Source organism: Geotrypetes seraphini, chromosome 2 (assembly GCF_902459505.1).
Source record: "Geotrypetes seraphini chromosome 2, aGeoSer1.1, whole genome shotgun sequence".
NCBI lineage: Eukaryota > Metazoa > Chordata > Amphibia > Gymnophiona > Dermophiidae > Geotrypetes > Geotrypetes seraphini.
In genome coordinates this window covers 421,918,668-421,935,551 of record NC_047085.1, presented here as the reverse complement: position 1 = coordinate 421,935,551, position 16,884 = coordinate 421,918,668, and the positions used below count along the sequence as shown (strand labels likewise).

Here is a 16,884-nt window from a genome sequence, read left to right as displayed (position 1 = left end):
TGCCTTTTACCGGCAATGCTAGAAGTGGTCTTAGTGCATGGGAAAGACATGTGTTGAAGTTACTGTACGCCACTTTCAAGTGCTGCTTGGTATAAGGGCCCCAAATGGCATTAGTTGTATCTCCTATACAGGAAATCTTTCATACAGCACAACACTTATAACCTACCATATCTTTTATCAGCCCTCTGCATGTAGCATCCAATGGGAAATAGTTGCTTTCCTTCACAGAATTCCCAAGGAGGTATTAGCAAAGGATTTTCTTCAAGATTTAATTTCCTTAGAGTCTGAAGATGATGGATGTCACTAGGCAAGGATGTTAACCGATTTTCTAGAAAAAGTAATTAAAAAGAAAAAAGTTAACATTATTCTGTTTATGTAGTTGTTTTACGATTTTATGCTCTACAAAAGCAGTACCATACCCCAACAGAGAACCATAGCCTGAATGGAGCTTTGACAGGCATATATAAAGGTAGTCTGCAGGATGTGGAACCTTTAGAGTTTGGAGTCCTGAACTCTTGCTGTTTTTTTGATGCATAAAATTGCTATTTCTGAGTTTGACTCCTAAACCAATGTTGATACTGAAAAAAAGATAAACATCTTCCAAAACAAAATAGTTTATCTCAGACAGATTTTTAATGGATATTTGGAAAGAATTGCATGTGAATTTATCTCATGTGTAGTCATAATAGCTATCATGAAAACTATACTGGCTGAGGCTTTCCCAAGGACTGAGTTCAGAACCCTTGACTCCAAGTAATGAACAGTGTGTTTTAATTCTGGGGTGTTTTTCATTCTTTCTTTCTGAGAAATAGCAAAAGTATTTACTTGTAGCGGGTATTTTCTGAGGATAGCAGGCCAATTATTCTCACATGTAAGTGACATCAACCATGGAGCTCTGGTGCAGACACTTGAAAAAGCGTTGTATAGCTTTAAGAACTCAAGGCAGCGGGTATCTTCTACTAGTACTATTACTGGTACTTATCTCTATAGCGCTACCAGGCATACACAGCACCATCTTCCAGATTCACAAATGTAGTACCAGCAGTATAATATAAAAGCTAAAGAATTCGACTCCAAGGGGAGATACAAGGGTATGTGATAATAATTGGCCTGTTATGCTTGTAGAACACATGCTTCAAGTACCTTTGCTTTCTCTGAGAACAAGTAGACCATATTAATCTCACATGTGGGAATCCCCAGCTACCGTGCTCACTGAAAACAAGAACATTAGGACAACAGGAACTCACAACGGTGAGTTCAAAGTTCAGTCAACCTGAAAACAAGCTGTAGCCAGTGCTGTTTAGCACCTCTTCACATCGGGACAGGCAGTCCCGCAGCTGCCCGACCCAGCCTGCTGAGAGGGTCCTTCGGGGAGCCTTAAACATAAGAACTTAAGAACATAAGAAATGCCTCTGCTGGGTCAGACCCGAGGTCCATCGTGCCCAGCAGTCCGCTCACGCGGCGGCCCAACAGGTCCAGGACCTGTGCAGTAATCTTCTATCTATACCCCTCTATCCCCATTTCCAGTAGGAATTTGTCCAATCCTTTCTTGAACCCCAGTACCGTACTCTGCCCTATAACGTCCTCTGGAAGCGCATTCCAGGTGTCCACCACACGTTGGGTAAAGAAGAACTTCCTAGCATTTGTCCTGAATCTGTCCCCTTTCAACTTTTCCGAATGCCCTCTCGTTCTCTTATTTTTCGAACAACGGAGCAGCCGTGAGGGAGCCTGTAGCCAGTGCTGTTTAGCACCTCTTCACATCGGGACAGGCAGTCCCGCAGCTGCCCGACCCAGCCTGCTGAGAGGGTCCTTCGGGGAGCCTTAGACATCAGAGCAGCCGCGGCCCGCAGTCGTGAGCCCCGGGTCGCGAGCTGAAGGGGCGTGGCTAAAGGGGCTTGCCCCTTTTGAGCCCCTTCGGAGCCCAAGAGGAGTAGGGAGTAGGGCTATCGACTCCTCAATATGGGCAAGAGGAAGGCAAAAGCAATATTATCTGCTGGAACAACGGGCCCGATGGATCGTCATCTTATGACTCCCACTCTGCCACATGCTGAGGAACAGGTAACTCCTAATACTCAAGCTGTCTCTCTATCCTCAGGGGAACCAACACCACCTCCTCAACCATTATATTCCCTACGGTTAGAAGAATCTCCCTCCCTTTTTAAAGAGGGATTGATTTCTTCTTCCCCTCAATCATCTTTGCTATCTGGACTGGAGGTTTCTGGACAATCCTTGGGGCAGGCTAAAGAACTAACCCCAGTGCAGATGATTACTGGGCAAGGCTTGGACGTTCTCCCCAGGGATAAAGTGATCACTCTAAATGATGTTTGGCTTAGCATTAATAGAATAGAGTCATCATTACAAAAGACTGTTATGAATTTATGTCAATTTTCATCAGATGCAACAGTTAAAATTAAAGAGCAAGATATTAAAATTGGAGAAACAGCTGTGAAATTGGGAAAATTAGATCAGGCAGTAGCTACTTTACAAGCTAGTGCTGTTTCTAATATAAAGGATAGTATGATGATACATGCTAAATTAGAAAAAAATGGAGAAATCTATCAGGGGTAAAAATCTTTGCCTGTTAAATTTTTCAATCACTCATTATCTGTCCCCGATGGAACTCTTGAGAATGTATTTGAAAGATATATTACATTATACTAAAGTGGAGACCTTTGAGGTTGATAATCTCTATTACATCTCAAGAGACTCTAAGGAAAGGGCAGATGAAGGTGAAATGGATAAAATAGTGTCACCTGATAGTTTGAATGTGTCACAGTTCTTGGAATCATCTAAAGATATAATAGATAAGCGAGCAACTCTTCTCGTGACCTTTAAGACAGAGCTCGAAAAACAAGATTAAAATTTAAAATTAAGATTAAGATTAAAATTTAAAATTATATTTTTTGAAAAAACAAGAGATGTTTTGCGGTCAACGGATGATAATGTTTCCGGATGTATCTAGACAGACTCAGTTTAAAAGAAAACAGTTCCTTCAGCTAAAGCCTAAAGTTTTAGCAGTGGGAGCTACTTTCTTTTTGAAATTTCCATGCTGCCTTATCTCGTATGGTAGTGATTAATATGTGTTTTATGATCCAGTCCAGTTAGAAGAATTTATTAAGGAGAAACCATTGTTGAAAGCTTAATTTCAAATACTGACTTTACTTTTGGAGGATGTTGTATAGATATATAAAATGCCAGTTGCCTGACCCTAGATAAGTAGACAGAAAGATTTGATGTTTTATTTTAAAATACTGGCTACCAGTGATAATGTGGACTAGGACATGGTTGAACTATTTCCTAAAATGTTTTGTTGTTCTTTATATGGAATTTGTAATTTTTTGTGCTCATTCATGAATTTGTTATTGCGATATAACGAATAATTAAATAAATAAATAATAATTTTTTTTAAAAACCTGAAAACACATATACACTGTAGTGGAGGAACAACCTAGAACAGGAAAAAAATGGGCTGAAGGGGGTGGAGTTGGATTCTAGATTTCAAACAAATTTTGCAGGACTATTTGACTATACCGATTATCATATCGGGTGTCTTGCTCAAAATAGTAGTGAAATGTGAATGTGTGGACTGAAGCCTACATTTCAGTCTTGCATATCTCTTCAATAGAGATTAACCTCAGGTGGGCTACTGATGCTGCCATAGCTCTGATATTGTGAGCCTTGACATAACCCTCTACAGCCATGGTCTTCATTGCAAGGCTTGCGAGCCAATGGCAGCCCTCTCAGACAGCCCACGGAGCCTGTCCAAAATTTCAATTTCCCCCAGCAGAATCTGGCATTTTTTTTACCCTTTTTTTTCTAGCACTGCACTCTTTGGGCCACAGGCAGTGAAGTAAACATGCTGCCTTCGGTGGCCCCAGAAGCCTTCCCTTTGCTACAGCTTCTTAGTCCCGCAGTAGGAAACTGTAGCAAAGGGAAAGCTTCCTGGGCCACCAAAGGCAGTGTGTTTATTTCACTCATGCTACCTGTGGCCTGAAGAGTGCAGTGTTAAAAAAAAAAAAATTGGGGTAAAAATGTGCCCGATCTTGCTGGGGAGAGGGAGAGTACTACAGAGATGCTGGACCATGGCAATGGGGAGGGAAAAGTTAAGAAGATGCCAGACCTCTGTGGGAAGAAAGAAATGAAGGAAAGGGGAGGACAGTAATGCCAGATCACAGGAGGGGGAAGTGAAGGGAAGGAAAGAGAGATGCAGAGGAGGGATGGAAGTAGGCGAGAGAGATATGCCAGATTGAGAGGAAAGAAGATAGATAGCAAATCACAGGATCAGAGGAAGGAAAGAGAGATAGAAGGGAAGGAGGAGAGAAAGATGCCAGACCGCAATAGGGGGGGAAGGGAAGGAGGGATAGATGCCAGACTGTGAGAAGGAGAGAGAGATACCAGATCATTGGGAAAGGTAAGGAGAGAGATGACAAATCACTGGAAGAGGAAAGCAGGGGGAGGGAAGGAGAATGAGATGCTAGACTACTGAAGGATGGAAGGTATGAAAGGGAGAGAGAGATATTGCCAGAGTTCAGGAAGGAGAAGAGAGTGATATCAGATCATGAGAATGGATGGTAAGAGTAACCTCCATTAGTTTTCACATTTACACATTAGTTACCTCGAAGAGGGAAAAATATCCAAGTCCATCTGGCACTTGAGTCATAGGCATTGGCTTGAGGGTCCTAACTTATGGGATTCTCTATATTGATATCAATTCATTCTAGTATTTGTCAGTCCTCAGAAACCAGAAAACATCAGCTCCTGTTCCGATGCTGGGCCTCCAAACTAGAATATATCACTTTGGCAGCTAACACTGCCACCACGGTGGAAAAGACAAGTAATAACGCCATCTCCTTTGGACTCCTGCACGTAGTTCAGGAAATCTCAGGGATGGCTCTAAATGCACCCTACACATCATACTCTCTTCCATATGACCTACTTCTCTCTTTCCAATAGCAATAAACCTATCACTTGAGTCTTGCAACAAGCCAAAGTCAGCTCAGGATAAGCACAAACATTTCTTTTGGTCAACGCAAAGTAGGAGGAAAAAAGAAAGAATTTCTTATGCTTGTGCTGCTGAAGAGTGCTTCCTCACTAATATCATTTTAGTTCTGTCTTCCCATCCACACCTCTTGATGCTACTAAGGGGCATTTGATTTTGGGACATAACATGAAAAATAGTTGCAATGAAATCAAACAATTTGAGGTTAGAAGATGACAAATAAGCTTCATACATCAGATAAGCAGCTGTGTCAAAAATCAATAAAACTTAAAGAGTGTGGCCTAGGTTGCCAAGGAAAACATAAAACAAGAATTTAGATGATAACCTATGAAATATGACAAAAATAATATAAAAGCAGCCAGAAAGTTCCTTCATGTGGCTATGCAGCAGCAAGAGTTATCTTCCATGCCCAACAGAACCCCCCCCCCAAAAAAAAAAAACCCAAGGTGGCAACGCACAAAAATGCAAACATAAGAACCATTGTATATACATGGGTCATCATTTTTGGAATGCTTTAAGCTTTGAGAGTTTGTTACCTCAAGTTTTTCAATCCTGAGCTGTCAGTCACTTCACTCCTTGAGGCTCATTTTCAGAAAATAACATCCAAAAAGATGCCAAACCCTTCCAATTCACTATTTTTGAAACCTATTTTCTAGATGGATTTCTATGGTGGTTGTCTGCAGCATGGTTTGGAGGCATGGTTTGGGTGGAACTATGGCAGGCTTATGATTTGGATGGTTTTCTGCAATAATCAAACTTTTTAGAAAACGTCCTGGGCACAATTTTGACGTTTGGGGCTAGACCTGTTTTAACAATAAGTGCTAAAAAGTTGCACAAACTCATTAGATGATCACTGGAGGTATGAAGGTATGATCCCCCACATTCCCCCGTGGTCACCGACACCCTTCCACTCTCCAAAGATGTGAATGAAAGATTACATATCTGTCTGTATGATAATTTCAGAAGTTATGGCCAGTTCTAGTTGAGCAGCAAGCAGGTTCCTGGAGTAGCCTAGTAAGTGGTGCAATGGACTATAGAGATGTGGACCCAGGCCCAAATCCCACTCTAACTACTACGCTTATGGGAGATTATGTGAGCTTTCCAAAATCCACCCAAATCACACTGAACCTACATATGGGTGATACTTGCAGGTAAAAGGTCTATTGGTATGGTATATAGTTGGGTCCAGTAGGTTTTGGAGGGAAAATTCAACAATAGCAAAATGCAACTATGGGTGCAGACCAAACAAATGAATCTATGACAATTACACCCCTTGTTTAGCACAATGTTGATAGGAGAAAAGGACTTCAGAGACCTTTTTTTAAACTACTACACTAATTAATGGGGAAACAAATAATCGGTCATATCTCGATCATTAGTCCAAAAACTCCTCATTTCTTTGAAGACTGAAGTTGTGGAAGGTCCATTTATATTGGTTACCTTAGATGTGACCTCACTTTACACATCTATACCCCAACTCAAAGCGTTAAAACATTATAGAAGAAACATTGAATCAAAGAGTAAGACCTGAAAAATACCTACTGAATTTATCGTACAAATGTCTAGGTTAGCCATTTGTGAAAACAATTTCATATTTGATTATACAAACAATTAAATGGAGTAGCAATGGGAGCCACGTTCGCCCCTTCAGTCATGAATTTATATACATGATATCATTTGAAGAAACATGGGTATACTATTCGCCATTTATTGAAAAGATCCACACCTGGTGGAGATACATCGACGATGTATTCATGTTGTGGTCTGGGTCTCAAATGCAACTCCAGAGTTTTGTATTATGGCTCAACTCTTGCAATCAAAACATCTAGTTTGTGTGCAATTTTTCAGATCAAAGAAATACACTATTTAGATCTTTTGATTTATATCAACAATCAGGGACTTTGCACCAAAACTTATGTAAAACCAACAGCTAAAAATACATTTCTTTATTTTTAAGTTGTCATTTAAATAAGGCGGGAAGATTATTGGCAAATTATCTTAAAGCAAAAAAAAAGAAGAACTAATATAAATGGGATAAAAGATGATAATGGTATAATAACAAATCAAACAAATATAATTTTAAAACAATTTCTAAAATTTTATAAGGACCTGTATTCTTCCGAGCCTTATTTGGAGAGACAAAAAGATGGTAAAAATTTTTTAGATTTAATAAATGGACCTAAGGTTCCTGATCATATAAAACGGAGTTTAGATGAACCTATATCATTAAAAGAATTAGAAACAGCATTGAGATCTCTTAGAGTTGGATCCGCTCCAGGTGGTGATGGATATACAGTAGAATTTTATAAAACATTTCAAAATGTCCTTTCCCCATTTTTACTAAATTTATATCAGACACAACTTATAAAAGGTGATATTAAAGGTACTATGGCTTAATCAATAGTAATTGTTTTGCCTAAGCCAAATAAAGATCCTACTTTGGTTTCAAACTACAGGCCTATATCTTTAATAAATGTGGATAATAAACTTTTGGCGAAAATTTTGGCTTTGAGATTAGCCAAAGCTCTCCCACATATTATAGACACGCATCAGACTGGTTTTATTGCTAAAAGGCACTCCTCTAATAATTCTAGATTATTGTTTCATATGTTAAATTTATCAAAAAAAATGGATGAACCGGCCTTTACAATTTCACTGGATGCAGAAAAAGCGTTTGATAGAGTTGAATGGAATTTTATGTATCAAGCTTTAGAATGGTTTGGTACAGGTTCTGGATTTATACAAATGGTAAAAACATTGTATAGCTTCCCGATTGCAAGATTAAATATTAATAATATGATATCTGATGGTTTTCAATTGCAGAGGGGAGTTAGACAAGGTTGTCCTTTATCTCCTTTGTTATTTGATGTTGTATTAGAACCCTTATTATTAGCAATACAGCAAGCAAGGGGGATACAAGGTATTCCATATTCTGATATGGAATATAAAATTTCGGCTTATGCGGATGATATTTTACTTTATTTGAGGAATCCAGAGTCTACCTTATCTTGTCTATTGAAATTAATTGATATGTTTGGCAAATTTTCAGGTTATAAAATTAATTGGAGTAAATCTGAAATTATACCTTTAAATGTTCATTGTGTAAAAGGATTATTTGACGCTTTTCCATTCATATGGAAAGAAGAAGGATTTAAATATCTTGGCATTCAAGTTAAAAATACAATTGAAGATACCGTAAAAGAGAATGAAAAATTTGTATTAAAAAAAGTTACGGAGTTGTGTGAGCAATGGAACCCTTTACATATTTCTTGGTGGGGGAGAGTTCAAACTATTAAAATGATGACGTTGCCTGTAGTTTGTTACCAAATGAGTATGATACCTATTTATTTTCAGGGGTCCTTTTATAAAAAGCTTAATAGCATTTTAACGAAATTTCTTTGGCTTGGTAAAACACCTAGAATAGCTTTAGTAACTTTGCAAAAATCAATTAAGGAGGGAGGGGTAAATTTTCCAAATTTTTATAGGTACCATCAAGCCTATATTCTACGTCAGGGTATGTATTGGATCCTCCCAGAACTTATAGATAATGCACCAGATTGGTTGTATTTGGAATGGCGCCTTATTTTTCCCCTAAATTTAGTTCATCTTCCAAGTATTAACATACCTAGAAGATACAGAGAAAATAAAATATTAATGGATACTTGGAAAACGTTGAGGTTTATAAGTAAATTAACACCTATCCCAATAAACAAGTCAACTAATCAATCTCTATGGATAAACTCCAAGATCAAAATTGGCGGAGCTCAAATCCTTTGGAAGAACTGGATTATTGCAGGCATTAGATCTCTAAATGATGTTATTTCAGAAGGTAAACTGCTGGAATTTTCACAATTGCAACATAGATTTGGTCTTAGTAAAACACAAAGTTTTAAATGGTTGCAATTGAAGCAGGCCATTCAGGTTGGGTTCCCTGAATGGAAAACATTGAATAATCAATATAGTTTAAAGTTCTTATGTTTTCAAGCAGACTTCCTAGGGCATCAAGCCGCATTGTGGTATAAATTAATATCTGGATATTTGAATAAAAAACCAAAAAATGGTCTAAGAGACATTTGGAGCATTGAGATTAAGCATCAAATTACTGCATCTCAATGGCCACTAATTTGGTCTTGGAGAATGAGATGTACAGTGTCAGCATCTATGAGACAAACTTGGTTCTTTTTATTACATAGAGCTTTTTGGACCCCTACACGTTTGCAAAAATTAGATAGTTCCAAGTCCAATAGATGCTGGCACTGTAATCTGGAACCTGGGACGTTGGATCGTTTACTGTATCACTGTCCCTACATTAAAAGTTTTTGGAATGCAATTTGGCCACAAATTAATAAATTGATGGAAAATCATATAGCAATATCATATGATACAGTGTTATTTGGAATGATGATGAGAAAAAAAAGTCAAATTTCACCAGAAAATAACAAGCTTTTATTAGTTATGACAGGGGTTGCCATTCAGCATATAACCAACAATTGGAAGAATTATAGTAACCTAAATTATACATTTTGGTGGAATACAATATGTCATATATTCAAAATGGAAAGAGCAATAGCAATACAAAGAGGGACATATACTAAATTTATAAAAATATGGGGGCCATTGACAAAATATTGTAATGAATGAATAGTAGGATTTCTCTTCTTCTTTTCTTCTTTTCAATATCTTCTTTGTGACACACATGGAGGGGGGGGTAGTGAAAATAATTTTTACATAATATGCTATAATATGATATACAATATGTAATGAATGATTGGAAAGTACTTGAAGGGTGGGGGGAGGGAGAGGGGATAAAAATATGTTTAGAATATTATGTATTAGATATAAAAGTGATATTGTGTATTCATTAATTGTAATTCAATATTTTGTACACTTCATGTAAAATTTGAAAATGAATAAAAATTATTAAAAAAAAAAAAGTTGTCATTTAAAGAAAAGTTTTCCGTTCTTGCAAATGCTGAGACTCTGTTGGAATTGCACTCACATAGATTTCAAAATCCAAACACGTGAACTCAGCAAAAAATTAAGAGACAGAGGTTATCCTTCAAATATTCTGCATCAGGCTTACACCAGAGCCAAATACAATAACAGGGAACTACTTTTAACTGAATAAAAAAAACAATAGCCCAAGAAAATGTTTTCACTTGTATATTGAAGCACACAATGTCAAGTTCAACCATTGCTAACCTCATTAGACAGAGATGAGACGTCATCCAGTCGCTAGTACCCTTTGATTACACGTGGCTAAGATTTGCTTTTTCCCGAGAAAGGAATCTTAAGGAACAACTTTGTCATTCTAATGTATCAAAACAATTGAAAAAACAGGGGACAATACGAGGTCATTTCAAATGTGGCTCATGTTCAATATGTGCAATCACATTACAAACAAGAGTTTGTTAACCAGTCCACAGGCAAATTTCATGTGCTTAAACATTTTAGCACTTGCAAAACAAATTATGTAATATATGTGATACAATGTCCGTGCAAAGAGTTATATGTTGGCATGACCACAAGGGAATTAAAGATGAACACAAATCAAATTTAAAGCACTCAGTGATCAAGGAACCAATAGTGCAACATTGTATTTCCTATAACCATGCCTTCACTGACTTGCGCTGTTTTGCTATTGCTGTAGTACAAAAAAAAAATCTCTGTGGTGGTGATCGCACACAAACCTTAAAATATCGAGAAGCCTTTTGGATTTTCACTCTTCAAATGCTTCACCCAAAAGGGATGAATGAAAAAATCGACTGTTATTAAAATTTCCATTCATTCAGTATGATTTGACAAGAGAAGCTACGATTGGCTCATAACGTAACTAGTTAAAATTTATATATTCAGTTTTTCTAAACGCCAGCATGTCAGTACCATTTTTGAATACTGACTGAAAGCCAAGTAAGTTCCTCCTGCTTATTTTTATTATGTTAAGCACAGAGTAAATTTTGATGCTTCAAGTAAGTAACATGTCACTATGTATTTTCATTCAAGGCATTCCAGTTTCATTCAAGGCGCCTGAAGAAGTTTTGCGGTTTGGTGAAATGGAGGCCCCATTGGAAACATAATGCTGGCGATGCAGTGGTGTTAATGAAGCATTAGTCAAGATAAGTGCTTTTGAATTTAAGTTGTTCACTAGGCATGATTAAATTTTGAGTTTAATTCACATAACTAAAATTCAAAGAAATCAGGAGTTTTTGGACTAATGATCGAGACATGACCTGTTTTCCCATTAATTGGTCTATTAGTTTAAAAAAGGTCTCTGAAGTCCTTTTCTCCTATCAACATTGTACTATACAAGGGGTGTGATTGTCATAGATTCATGGGTTTTGGAGGGTTCACCATACACTATGGGCTCCTTTTACAAAGCTGCGTTAGCGGTTTTATCGCACGCACCGGAATAGCATGCACTAGCCGGAAATCTAATGCCTGCTCAAAAGGAGGGAGTAGCGGCTAGCACGTGCGGAAATTTAATGCACGCTATTCCATGCGTTAAGGCCCTAGTGCGGCTTTGTAAAAGGAGCCCTATAAGAGGGTTATGGTGAGATGTATACCTAGGACTTTCACTGCAGTGCCCCATAGGGTGACTGCTCCACTGTCTACTAAAAATGCCGGCCTCTTCTACATTCCAATGGCTTGTTTTTTTTGGGGGGGAAACAGTATCTTTTTTTTCAAAAATGATTCAAAAAGGTAGATGCACTAAACATAAGCATATCTATGAAATGGCTATATTTTCAAAACAAAAAAAGATGTTTTTCTGTTTAGAAAATGGTCACGTTCACTACTGGATTTATGTGCATGTTCTGCAAAATGTCTTGGAGTTGGACATCATATTGAAAATGCCCCTTCACATGTCAAGGTTTATGTAATTTACTTGTCCTTGAAGGAGCACATTAAAAAATATATTCATTAGAACTTACTTTTCAGATTGAGTTCTTGCAAACAGCTCAGTGATGTAATGGATTTGGGAAGCTGATGAAGGTAGTTATTGGCAGCTATCAACCGAACCAGACTCTTGATTTTCCCTATGTCATTTGGAAGTGTTTCAAGTGCATTGTGTGATATGTCAAGTTCTTTTAATTGAGCCAGTTTGCACAGTTCTTCTGGAAGATGAGTGAACTGAAACATACACATATGTTTAATCAACTATCATATTCACACATTATACACTAAGCATAGTATTTTGTTGGAAGAGGGATGTTTTTTAAAAAAGGGAAAACAAATACTGTACTAATTATTTTGTTTTATCATTTAAATTATGTTCAAAATGGAGAACTGCAACATAAAACATAACTCAAAGTAACACAACTTATAAATAACATACATTAAAATGTTATGAAAGATTAGGTTCTTACCTGGATAATCTTTTTTCTGTTAATATACACATGAGTCTGTACATTTGGTGATCAATCCATGCTCATGAACCACTTGCAGAAGGGTATCAATCAGCTCCTCCTCATTCCCCAGTGGAGTACAGCTCCCTCTTCAGTTTGTACCAATTCAGCTCCACTGAAACAGGACAAAAGGAGGGGGCACAGGGAGCTTCCCCAGAAATAATATACATTTCTGTTCTGTTACTAATGAAAAATAACCATTATTACCATGAACTTGCAAAATAAGTACATCAATGAACCTGCAACATAAATGCATCAATTAACCAACCTGCCGAGTGCAACTAGCACAAGAACTTCAAAGCTCAATACTCAGTACTTTATTAGTAAGTTAATCATACATGTTCATCCAACTGACAGGAGAACTCCAGATCCAGAGCATAGAGTTGTCCGAGGCAGAAAACAGGCAAATTGCAGAATGCACCGAGCGGGCTTTACGGACTCCTGTGTATATTAACAGAAACAAGATTATCCAGATAAGAACCTAATCTTTCATTTTGTTACATATATACAGGAGTCCATACATTAGATGACGTACCAAAGGTATGGCAAACATCTAGGAAGGGACAAATGAGCCTGATCCTGATCGCAAGACCCAAAAGTGGCATCCTCTCAAGCCGCCACATCTACTCTGTAGAACTTTGTAAAGGTATGGAGAGTAAACCAAGCAGCTGCTCTTCAGATCTCCTTGTACAGAACTGCCCACTTCTGGTCGATTGAGCTTAGGCGGCTGTTTGCCACAGCCAATATACACTGACAAAATTGCCATAACATAATACCCCAAATTTATACTGCAAACACCTCACACTTCTATGCGATTAACATAAAGAGAACTATGCATTCATAGAGAATCCTATATAATAAAACGCTAACCGCGCAAGCGCACTCCTATCTGCGTGTTCCATGATCAGTAGGTCTGTGGCCGCAGGAGTGCGCATGCACACTTAACAGACCCCCACGCTCGCGGCAGCAGAAAACACTCCTTTGCAGATGATACCAAGATTTGTAACAGAGTAGGCACCGAAGAGGGAGTGGAAAATATGAAAAAGGATCTGCAAAAGTTAGAGGAATGGTCTAATGCCTGGCAACTAAAATTCAATGCAAAGAAATGCAGAGTAATGCATTTGGGGATTAATAATAGGAAGGAACCGTATATGCTGGGAGGAGAGAAGCTGATATGCACGGACGGGGAGAGGGACCTTGGGGTGATAGTGTCCGAAGATCTAAAGGCGAAAAAACAGTGTGACAAGGCAGTGGCTGCTGCCAGAAGGATTCTGGGCTGTATAAAGAGAGGCGTAGTCAGTAGAAGAAAGAAGGTGTTGATGCCCCTGTACAGGTCATTGGTGAGGCCCCACTTGGAGTATTGTGTTCAGTTTTGGAGACCGTATCTGGCGAAAGACGTAAGAAGACTTGAGGCGGTCCAGAGGAGGGCGACGAAAATGATAGGAGGCTTGCACCAGAAGACATATGAGGAGAGACTGGAAGCCCTGAATATGTATACCCTAGAGGAAAGGAGAGACAGGGGAGATATGATTCAGACGTTCAAATACTTAAAGGGTATTAACGTAGAACAAAATCTTTTCCAGAGAAAGGAAAATGGTAAAACCAGAGGACATAATTTGAGGTTGAGGGGTGGTAGATTCAGGGGCAATGTTAGGAAATTCTACTTTACGGAGAGGGTGGTGGATGCCTGGAATGCGCTCCCGAGAGAGGTGGTGGAGAGTAAAACTGTGACTGAGTTCAAAGAAGCGTGGGATGAACACAGAAGATTTAGAATCAGAAAATAATATTAAAGATTGAACTAGGCCAGTTACTGGGCAGACTTGTACGGTCTGTGTCTGTGTATGGCCGTTTGGAGGAGGATGGGCAGGGGAGGGCTTCAATGGCTGGGAGGGTGTAGATGGGCTGGAGTAAGTCTTAACAGAGATTTCGGCAGTTGGAACCCAAGCACAGTACCGGGTAAAGCTTTGGATTCTCGCCCAGAAATAGCTAAGAAGAAAAAAAAAAAAAAAAAAAATTTTAAATTGAATCAGGTTGGGCAGACTGGATGGACCATTCGGGTCTTTATCTGCCGTCATCTACTATGTTACTATATGTTACTTTGCCGGCTCCCCACTCGGTAAGGTTTTTCGCCGGTCTGACCCTCCCATCCCTTCCCAACGTCTGACAGCTTACTTAGTCTTTTGCCGCCCCCCTTCCCTTCCCGCGGTCCCGACTACGAACCTGGCAATTCCAGCAGCATGTGCAGCAGTCTTCACACGCTGCTTTGAGCCCTTCTACTGCCCTGATTTGCTCTGCCGCGTCTCTGATAATGTCATCAGGGACGTGCCAGAGTAAATCAGGGCCATAGAAGGACCCGAAGCAGCATGTGAAGACTGCTGCACACGCTGCTGGAATCGCCAGGTTCATAGTCGGGACCGCGGGAAGGGAAGGGGGGGGGCCGTAAGGGACTAAGGGAGCCGGACAGACCGCGGGAAGGGAAAGGGGGGTAGAAGAAACGCTACTGCTGCTGCACAGGGAAGTGGTGTGGGGGGAGGGAAATGGAGGGGGAAGGAATGCTGCTTTGGCTGCTGCACAGGGAAGTGGTGGGAGAGAAATGCTGCTGCATAGGAGGCAGGGAGAGAGACAGATAGATAGAAAGACAGACAGACGGACAGCGGGAGGAAGGGAAACAAAGAAAAGAAGAAAGACACAGGGGCAGGGAGATACACAGAAACACAGACAGACAAAGGGGACCAGGGACAGAGACAGACAGAAAGAAAGATAGTGGGAGGGAGAGAGAGACAGAAATAAAGACAGACAGACATATATTCTAGCACCCGTTAATGTAATGGTCTAAAATACTGGTTGCAAAATAACAACAGAAACATACATTGCATCCACATTATTCCCCCCCAAATTGTTTAAATAAGTAAGTTTTTAACATTTTCCTATAACAATCATAAGATACAGATGCTCGTATTATAGGGCCTAGTCTTCTCTCCCAACTAGCAACCTGAAAAGCCAACATCTTTTCTACATATTTCAATTTAGAGCAGCCCCATACAGTAGGAAACATAAAAAAGCAAAAAATGTGAAGGGTGCCTTGATATATTGAAAGCAAATCGATCAATCAGATAACATGATTAGACTATAAAGTGCCTTATAACAAAAACAGTTAAATTTGAAAACTATGTTGGTCTCTGTTGGAAGCCAATGTAGTAGAGAGTTGCGCGGGGACAGAAATCCCACCCATCCGCTCATCCCCACCCGTCCCTGCCAGAATCCCCTCTGTCCCTGCCCTTACCCACAAGATTCCCCTCCGTCCCCCCTAAAAGTTACCTGTTCCCATAAAAAGCAATTACTTCTGACAGTTTAGATTTTTTTTTAAGTCTTAGTTTATTTAAACCAACAATAAAATACAATATAAACAAATAACAGTGAACAGAAATAAGAGATGCATAAATCACTGTAAAGAATTAGAATAGACATTAGGTCATGTGACTATAGGGTCGACCATTTCTTGTTAAAAGAAATAAAAGAGTTGGATTTTTTTGGCAAACAAATCTGGTTCCAACATCTGGCATAGGTAACTTGTGAGAGGTCCTTCCAAGATCAACAAATGGGTTTTAATGCAGCAATGAGTAAAGAATCAAACAATACAGCATCAACATCATTTAAAGCAGAATTGAGAGAGGCACTTTTCAGGACAATGGTTGCATAAGAAAAATGTGCCAAAACTGAACTGGAAACCCCAAAACAAACTCAGCAAGTAGTTAATTTTGTACTAAACACAATTGGTGGCATAACCATGAGAGGGGGCTGGGCATCCCACTTTGAGCTTAGCCCCCCTTAAAATGAACATCTCCCTTGCTGTAGCTGGTGGGACATTTGGTTTTTCAATCATCTTGGTCCCAATTTCTGCTTTTGTCTATCTTCTACTAATTCTCTTTCGAGGCCTCGGGAACCCCGGTTCCATCACTGCAGGAGTCCCATGAGCCTGGAGGGGATCCCCTCGGGAGTCCTGTAGACCTGGGGGGTTCCCTGCGGGAGTCCCGTAAACTTGTGGGGGATCCCCGTGGGAGTCCTGCAATCCCCGTTCAGACCTGTACAGTGTCATTTATGAAAATAAGGAGAAATATGATCCATTTTTTCAAATTTTTTTTTAAAAAGAAAAATCATATTGTGGAGTTCAGAATTAACCACAGTTTTTGAAAATTATTTTGTAAACTGGCAAAATAGATTATATTAAAATAGTCTAAAACTGATAAAACTAAAGACTGCACCAATAATTGAAAAGCATAGTCCTGAAAAAGCCCTTAATTAATAAATGTAATTTCCTTAGTACACAGAAACCCTTTTATACTTCAGCATCCACTTGTGCTCACATAGTAAGATTTCTGTTCAAGAGAACTCCTACCATTTTTAAAGCAGAAAGAATAAGATATTGTACTCCATGTAATAATAAAAAATCCTCAGTAAGTTTAGTTGGAGTAGCAAAGTACA

The 16,884-nt window shown here is 39.1% G+C and overlaps 1 protein-coding gene across 1 annotated transcript in view; it reads right to left on the bottom strand.

Moving 5' to 3' along the window:
• LRRD1 (leucine rich repeats and death domain containing 1) overlaps positions 1 to 16,884 on the bottom strand; it is a 68,800-nt gene that overhangs the window by 19,524 nt on the left and 32,392 nt on the right. Inside the window, exons 3-4 of the mRNA XM_033931156.1 lie at positions 11,929 to 12,127; positions 167 to 328 (exon numbers count right to left, since the gene is read on the bottom strand). Of these exons, the coding sequence (XP_033787047.1) occupies positions 167 to 328; positions 11,929 to 12,127 (361 nt within the window). The remainder of the gene's footprint in view (positions 1 to 166; positions 329 to 11,928; positions 12,128 to 16,884) is intronic.